Source organism: Rhinopithecus bieti, unplaced genomic scaffold, assembly GCF_001698545.2.
Source record: "Rhinopithecus bieti isolate Rb0 unplaced genomic scaffold, ASM169854v2 scaffold_31548, whole genome shotgun sequence".
Classification (NCBI taxonomy): domain Eukaryota; kingdom Metazoa; phylum Chordata; class Mammalia; order Primates; family Cercopithecidae; genus Rhinopithecus; species Rhinopithecus bieti.
The window spans coordinates 6,246,572-6,255,012 of record NW_016814470.1 but is presented as its reverse complement, the minus strand read 5'-3'; the positions used below and the strand labels follow the sequence as shown (position 1 = coordinate 6,255,012).

The 8,441-nt window shown below is 39.9% G+C and overlaps 1 protein-coding gene across 13 annotated transcripts in view; it reads right to left on the bottom strand.

The window, feature by feature from the left end:
* The window catches only part of DPP8 (dipeptidyl peptidase 8), a 78,389-nt gene that overhangs the window by 7,317 nt on the left and 62,631 nt on the right, over nucleotides 1-8,441 (bottom strand). For 8 of the 13 annotated variants that reach the window (XM_017851186.1, XM_017851179.1, XM_017851185.1 and 5 more), the window contains 4 exons: nucleotides 7,341-7,487; nucleotides 5,359-5,511; nucleotides 2,744-2,886; nucleotides 1,777-1,888 (listed from right to left, as the gene is read on the bottom strand). In XM_017851186.1, coding sequence (XP_017706675.1) covers nucleotides 1,777-1,888; nucleotides 2,744-2,886; nucleotides 5,359-5,511; nucleotides 7,341-7,487 — 555 coding nt within the window. Of the gene's footprint in view, nucleotides 1-1,776; nucleotides 1,889-2,743; nucleotides 2,887-5,358; nucleotides 5,512-6,751; nucleotides 6,940-7,340; nucleotides 7,488-8,441 lie in introns of those variants that run through there. The other 5 variants (XM_017851191.1, XM_017851190.1, XR_001881320.1 and 2 more) reach the window with 4 other exon arrangements.

Here is an 8,441-nt window from a genome sequence, read left to right as displayed (position 1 = left end):
CTCCAGCCTGGGCGAAGAGCGAGACTCAAAAAAAAGAGCGAGACTCAAAAAAAAAAAGATGGAGTCCACTCTGTCACCCAAGCTGGAGTGCAGTGGCACCATCTCGGCTCACTGCAACCTCTGCCTCCCGGGTTCATGCAGTTCTCGTGCCTCAGTCTCCTGAGTAGTTGGGTTTACAGGCATGCACCACCACACCTGGCTAATTTTTGTATTTGTATTTTTATTTTTTTTGGAGACGGAGTCTAACTCTGTCACCCAGGCTGGAGTGCAGTGGTGCAATCTCGGCTCACTGCAAGCTCTGCCTCCCAGGTTCACTCCATTCTCCTGCCTCAGCCTCCCGAGTAGCTGGGACTACAGGTGCCCACCACCACACCAGGCTAATTTTTTATATTTTTAGTAGAGACGGGGTTTCACCGTGTTAGCCAGGATGGTCTCGCTCTCCTGACCTCGTGATCTGCCTGCCTCGGCCTCCCAAAGTGTTGGGATTACAGGCGTGAGCCACTGTGCCTGGCCACATTTCATAACTACTCTGTGAGGCCAAATTTTTCTTCACATACTTTAGCCAAAACAACATATCACAACAGACTGAGTACAGAAAGAGACATAAGAATGTAAGTGTCTTCTTTATTATTATGTCAGACATTAAAGGAACTTAGAAAAACGTAAAATATTGCTGTTTTCTCAGTAAATTATTTTTTTGTTTTGGAATATAGTTTTCTCTATGAAAAATGTGATTTGTGTTAACATGTAATAGTTTATTATTACCATTTTTGAGATGGAGTTTCACTCTTGTTGCCCAGGCTGCAGTGCAATGGCGCAATCTCGGCTGATCGCAACCTCCGTCTCCCCAGTTCAAGCAATTCTCCTGCCTCAGCCTCCCAAGTATCTGGGATTACAGGCGTGCGCCACCATGCCCGACTAGTTTTTGTATTTTTAGTAGAGACAGGGTTTCTCCATTTTGGTCAGGCTGGTCTTGAACTCCTGACCTCAAGTGATCTGTGCCCACCTTGGCCTCCCAAAGTGCTGGGATTACAGGCGTGAGCCACTGTGCCTGGCTGATAGTTTATTATTTTAAAATATTTAAAAATTTTCTGTTTTAATATCTTGTATGAGAAATATTCATTGATATAATTGACATAAAGTTCTTTGGTAGGTAAAGGTGTCCTGAAACCAAAAAGCTTAAAAATTACTGCTATAAATATCTCATAGTTTAAACATAAATATCAACTGAAATGTTAAAAGGAAAAGTGATTTTTTCAATTTTGTGTGCACATAATCTATTTAAGGAGTAAAACACAGTTTTAAGAAAAACTGGAATAATCATTTATAAATGGAGCAATGGAGGAGGGTAACTTGCTGGTTTCTGCTCCAATGTCAATGTAAAATAAAAGAAAATTAAAAGATCATATAATCAGGCCCTAAGAATCCTTTTACAACCATGAAATCAAAATAGCATATCCTCACCCTTCAAAGCGGAAAAAGAAAAGCAAAGGAGAACAGTGAATGGACTTCCTGTCATCTTTTCCATGCTTCCAAACTGAAAGCAGATACAGACACACAGTCATGTAATCTGATAGGCAGATATGTCAGCCTGACTGCAATAGAATCTTAATTTTTATCCAACTACAGGCACTACTAAATATGCCTCTTACTTTAGTTCTCTTAAGCAGAGGGTGGACACTCTAAAAATCTGGACTTACCCTACAGTTAATAGATTTCAAAGTAATCAATCACTAATCATGACTGTATTTATCCAGAAAATGTAGAATAACTCACCTGTAAATCATATGGCTTTCCAGCTCTCACTAAAAAACTCAGTAATATACTGGTATGTGCAAAATGGACATTCTCATCCAGGAACCCATGTAAGAGCAGTAAACGATTTGGTCTGGAGAAATGGAAGTATTACAGGATTAGGCAAAATAAGTGCAGTATTTGGAAAAACGATTTCACTTATTTAATCATACTTAACCATATTAACTTCCTGATACTGTAATGTTAGAATAAGTTCAATATTTTCAATATTAAATTTGTAACATATTAACGAGATACCACATGTAATGAAAGATTAAAAAAAGATCTTGTGTTCAATTTTTTATAATTAAAATATTAAAACACATCTATAATTACAGCATGTCCCCAGAAAAACTATGTGTAAAATATATTCAGGCAGACATAACATTTTTTCCACCTTGAAAGTTGTGTACTTAACTTTTTTCAGCAAAAACAACTGCTTCAAATATAACTTGTAAAAAAACATTATATGAACTGGCCTGTAATTCAGTTTTAAGAAACAGCCATGATATTCTAGTATAACATATTCATCTTGGTTTTTCAGTATTTGAATTTTCCATTAGGATTAAAGACAATTTTTTAAAATACAATTGAAAATTTATAAGCTTCATTTTAAAGCTTGAATTAGGCTGTGCCCGGTGGCTCATGCCTGTAATCCCAGCAATGATTGGGAGTTTGAGATGGGCAGATAACTTGAGTCCAGGAGTTTGAGACCACCTTAGGCAACATGGTAAAACTCTGCCTGACTCTACTAAAAATACAAAAAATTAGGTGGGCATGGTGGCACGTGCCTGTAGACTCAGTTACTCGGGGGCTGAGGTGGGAGGATCCTCTGAGCCCAGGAGTTTGACGATGCAGGGAGCCCTGATCATGCCACTGCACTCCAGCCAAAGTGACAGAGTGAGACCCTGTCTCAATTTAAAAAAAAAAAAAAAAAGCTTGCACTTACTCAGAGGGGAACTTTTCTGCTTGCATGGCCACAGATCCTAAGTAATAGCCCTGCTCATTCTGGTCAGGGTGACCCATATAACGTTCCGTGTATCCTGTATCATAGAAGATCCACAGAGTGACTGGGGCCCCAGCAATAGCAACCTGCATAAGATGACATTGACAGTCAAGCGTGGTCTGGAAAAAGAGAGTTGCTAGCAGTGAGATCTTACAACTGCAAAATTACACTGTAAAATTATCCTTAAGCTTTAGCCTTATGACTGGGCCATACGTGTCTTAGGCAACTCAGAATACTGAAGTGAAGTGCCAAGGTCAAGAATTTGATACTCTTGTGAGTCAGTTTCATGTTCCATGGGCATTCTACATACCAAACCTTTAACCTGGGCTAGCTGAAATACAAAAGCCAGGCCCGTTGTTAAAAGACAACTGAACTACATCCTGCTACTGAGGAAAAAATGTGCGAGAACTGTCAGTTTTATGTAAAAAAGGAGCCACCTTTTTTTTTAAGCCTCTGTTGGCAGTACAGAATTTAAAACAATAAATGAAATATACTAAAACTTTGCCTCATTTTAAGGCTCTTATACATACTTTTATATTTAAATACTCTAATTATTTTCTTGATAGCTACAAGCCTGGGAAAATTATGGGAGTAGTCAGAATTTATTTATGGTTATTATGAAGATCATCTAGACATACGTGCAAGAATAAAACCCTTATTTTGTTCTTAAAAATAAAAATTAAGGGTCAGGTGCAATGGCTCACGCCTGTAATCCCAGCACTTTGGGAGGCCGAGGCGAGTGGATCACCCAAGGTCAGGAGTCCGAGACCAGCCTGGCAAACACGGTGAAATCCTATCTCTACTAAAAATACAAAAATTAGCTGGGAATAGTGGTGGGCGCCTTTAATCCCAGACTGAAGCATGAGAATTGCTTGAACCTGAGAGGCGGAGGTTGCAGTGAGCCGAGATCGCACCACTGCACTCCAGCCTGGGTGACAGCAAGACTCTGTCTCAAAAATAAAATAAGGGCCGGGCGCCGGTGCTCAGCCTGTAATCCCAAGCACTTTGGGGAGGCCGAGACGGAGGCGGATTCACGAGGTCAGGAGATCGAGCACCATCCTGGGCGTAACATGGTGAAAACCCCCTGTCTACTAAAAACTACAAAAAAAACTAGCCGGGTGAGGCAGGGTGGCGGCCTGTAGTCCCAGCTACCCGGAGCTGACAGGCAGGAGAATGGCATGAACCCGGCTTGAGGCAGAGCTTTGCAGTGAGCTGAGCATTCCGGCCACAGCACTCCAACCTGGGTGACACAGCACAAGACTCCGTCTCAAAAAAAATAGAAAATAAAATAAAATAAAATAAAATAAAAAATAAAATTTTAAAATTACTTTTCACTGTAAAGTAACATCATGTTATTGAAATATTTAAAAAAGAAACACTACTCATAATTCCTATTCTCAACAATTATCATCCTTATGTATTTTCTTCTAGTATATTTTTCCAAGTTTGTTTACAGAATTGTAAGCATTTATACATTTAATAATTCACTCATTCAACTCACTTATTGAGGGCCTACTATGTGCCAAGCATTAGGCTTGACTGCTGAGGATACAGTGGTGTACAGAGCAAAGAGGTCCCTGCCCTCATAGCTTGCAGTCCAACAATTAAGTAATTACAATCCAATAGGTATGCTGTATGTGCTTTACTAATCGTAACCATCTCCTATACTCTTTGGCACGTATCTATAAACAGTCAGTAACTAGTTATCCAGTTGACAGATGTTTAAACATTATATATGTTTAAAAGAAAAATACACACACACACAGACACACATATATACATATAAAACTTGAAGGCTGGGTGCAGTGGTTCACGTCTGTAATCCCAGCACTTTGGGAGGCCAAGGCAGATGGATCACTTGAGGTCAGGAGTTCAAGACCAGCCTAGCAAACATGGTGAAACTCCATCTCTACTAAAAGTACAAAAATTAGTTGGAAATCGTTTGAATCCGGGAGGTGGAGGCTGCAGTGAGCCAAGATCATGTCACTGTGCTCCAGTCTGGGTGAAGAGCGAGACTCTGTCTCAAAACAAAACAAAACAAAACAAACAAACAAAAAAACAAACGAGATATATATACATTTCACATGGCTCTTAAACATACAAACCCTAACATTCTACAATATTGCCAACTCTGGGCCAGGTGCAGTGGCTCATGCCTGTAATCCTAGCACTTTGGGAGGCCAACATGGATGGATCTCTTGAGGTCAGGAGTTTGAGACCAGCCTAGCCAATATGGTGAAATCCCATCTCTACTTTAAAAAAAAAAAAAAAAAAAATTAGCCAGGTGTGGTGGCGGGCACTTGTAATCCCAGCTATTCAGGAGGCTGAGACATGATAATCGCCTGAACCCAGGGGGCAGAGGTTGCAGTGAGCCAAGATTGTGCCACTGCACTCCAGCCTGGGCGACAGAGCAAGACTTTGTCTCAAACAAAACAAAACAAAACCCCAAAAAACATTGCCAACTCTGTAAACCTTCAGGAAATAGACATTTTATATATCCTCTATTTACAGAAAATCTACCCTTATTGCAAAAATGAGTATAATAGGAAGTCACATACCCTGAAGATATCTGACCTCTGCATTAATGCCATCAGGGAGAGGTATCCTCCATAGGACCAGCCGTGGATGCCCACACGATCTAAGTCAATGAAATCATATCGAGAAGCTAGATATTGGAGTCCTTCCACCTGATCATCAATTTCTATTTGACCCTGTCAAAAAAGGGAGAACATTTCACTGATTCTGATGAATAAAAGTCTCATAAGAGTGCTTTAAAGATGATAAATGTTTTACTAAAATACCTGTAGGTCTTTTAATTTTTATTTTATTTATTTTTTGAGATGGAGTCTCACTCTGTTACCCAGGCTGGAGTGCAATGGCACAATCTTGGCTCACTGCAACCTCCGAATCCTGGATTCAAGTGATTCTCCTGCCTCAGCCTCCCAAGTAGCTGGAATTACAGGCATGCGCCACCATGCCCAGCTAATTTTTGTATTTTTTAGTAGAGACGGAGTTTCACTATGGCCAGGTTGGTCTCAAACTCCTGACCTCTCAAGTGATTCGCCCGCCTCGGCCTCCCAAATTGCTGGGATTACAGGTGTGAGCCACCACACCCGGCCCTGTAGGTTTTTTTAGATTAGAATTTACTACCAACTGAGATTCTGTTGCCCCCTCTCCCTCAAATTTTTAAAAAATCTATTTGGAGATAGGGGCCTATAGCTTCTGTTGCTAGCCTGTCCTAGAGTTTAGTTACCACTTAGTCATAAAGCCCCTTCCTATTGCTACTCAAACTGTCCCTTGCTATTTGGGTATTTCCCATTTCCATTTGTTCTGTTGTCTGCTAAGAGGTCGGCATCTTCCTTGTAACAAGCCTTTCTATACCCAAAGACAAAAAATTAGCCCCTTAAGTAATTAATTTTACTTCTCCTTTTTATTTATTTATTTTTTTTGGAGACATGGTCTCACTCTGCTGTCCAGGCTGGAGTGCAGTAGTGTGACCATGGATCACTGTAGCTCAACCTCCCAGGCTCAAGTGATCCTCCCACCTCAGCCTCCCACGTAGCTGGGACCCCAGGCATGCGCCACCATGCCCAGCTAATTTTTTAACTTATTTGTAGAGGTGGGGGTCTCATTATGTTGCCCAGGTTGGTCTTGAACTCCTGGGCTCAAGTGATCCTCCTGCCTTGGCCTCCCAAAGTATTGGGATTACAGGTGTGAGCCACTGCACCTGACCTACTTCTCCTTTTTAATTTTTGGTGCAGTAAAGCAGAAGGAATTGCTCTTGAGGCCCTATCTTCTTATTTCCCTATTATGTTATCTCTAGGAACTGAACATACTACTTCTTTAAGGTCCTAATTCCTACCACCACCACCTTGTCTATATTACTAGGCCTGCCAGTGCACGCAAATCTCACTTCACTGAGCCAAAACAAAACAAAACAAAAAAACTTACATGAGAATACAACATAAGGTCAAAGAACTGGCTGTGGGAGAAAATCCCCATGTCTTACTCAGCATGTCCAATAACACTGGCAAACACAGTAACTGCCTTACTGTGCAAAAGGAACATCGGATTCTCATCATTTCCCAAAGCAGCAGAAAGGACATGGGGCATCTCTAAAAGGTAGCATTTAAAGCTTCCTGTAGAGAGAAAGAGGCTTGTCACAAGGAAGGCACTAACCAGTTGGATTCCCTCTTCACAGAGGACAGAACAAATCTCAATTATTCCTCAACAGTGTCCAGGATGCTGAAAGCTAAATGGTGCTAAATTCTACCCAAGTGAACATACAAAATAGAGAGGGTATTTCTATGTACAAGTGGCTCTATCTCAGTTCTCCAAAGTTACATATAGGTACACATGAGCTAGCCTAGTGTACATGAAGTTGCATCTTCTCTCCCACCCCCAAACTCTAACACAGATACACTCTCATTCACTCATTCATAGCCCCTTCCCCCAACTCTCTTTCAAGGGTTTCACACCAAACAATGCACCAGAAAAATGTAAATGTCTGTAAAAGAAAAGTGTTTTTATGCTCACACACCATTTTATATTTAAAGGCGCCTTCAAATTTAAGCCCTCGGTGACAGGATCCCCTGTTGTCTATTACCACAACCACATAACCTAGAGAGGCTAGGGTATTCAAGCGGAAATACTTGACTCCTTTAAACCGATTATTCACCAACTGCACCTGAGGAAGAAACACAACTTCAGTTTATCATATGGAAGCATATAAAAACCCAAGAGTGGCAGGGCATTGCAAGAAATAGAAAGCTTACTGACTTACTCCATGGCCTCCTTATAATAAGTAGAAGTTTTATACATAGATTATTCTCAGCACTGGGCACTGAATTAGGACAGTCCTCATCTCATTGCTTGGCCCTTCAAGCAACCTAGCTAAAAGGTGCTGATATTTTATTTAGTACTGCCAACTTCAAGTGATTCATATATCTTGATTTCTGAACCAAGATATATTTATAGTTCATTTTTGGGTTTTTATACCCAAATAGGATTCCGCATTCCAGCATTAAATCTGCTTCATTTTAGAACTTTTTTATAAAAGCAACAGCTGGAATATACTCCCAGTTTTAAAATACCTGATTTAAAGCAAGTGGGTTATGCTGAAGTATATAAAGTTTTATATTCTCTCAAAAATTGTATTATCTTTATTTGCCAGATTTTACAAATCTTTTAAGAGGGCTGTAACAGTTGCTGCTAGTATTAGGGTTCCACCAGTATTTAGTTTTCACATCATTCTAATGTATAGTTTCAAGTCTTTCTTACTAGACAATCTGAATTCCACTACATTTCTGTTGGCTCCAACATTCCTTTTAGCTTGACCAGTCTAATTTAAAATGTGTTTGTTGGAGGTCATTAATGTTACTTGTACAATGCTGTCACTGTGTGACATCCATATGAATTTTGGTATATATCACATTGCATTCAATCAGCTGTGATTATGCTTAGAAATACTATAGTAACTAGATGCAGTGTGAATTTTTTCCATTAACAATAAGTCAGTGGCTTAAATGTGATTATGGTCCTGCAAGGTGATTCTTGCTAAAATATCTAAACTTTTGTTTTAACTGAATCATTTTTTTTTAACTTAAAAAGCTGGAAAATATCAAATGCTGTTTTTTTTTTT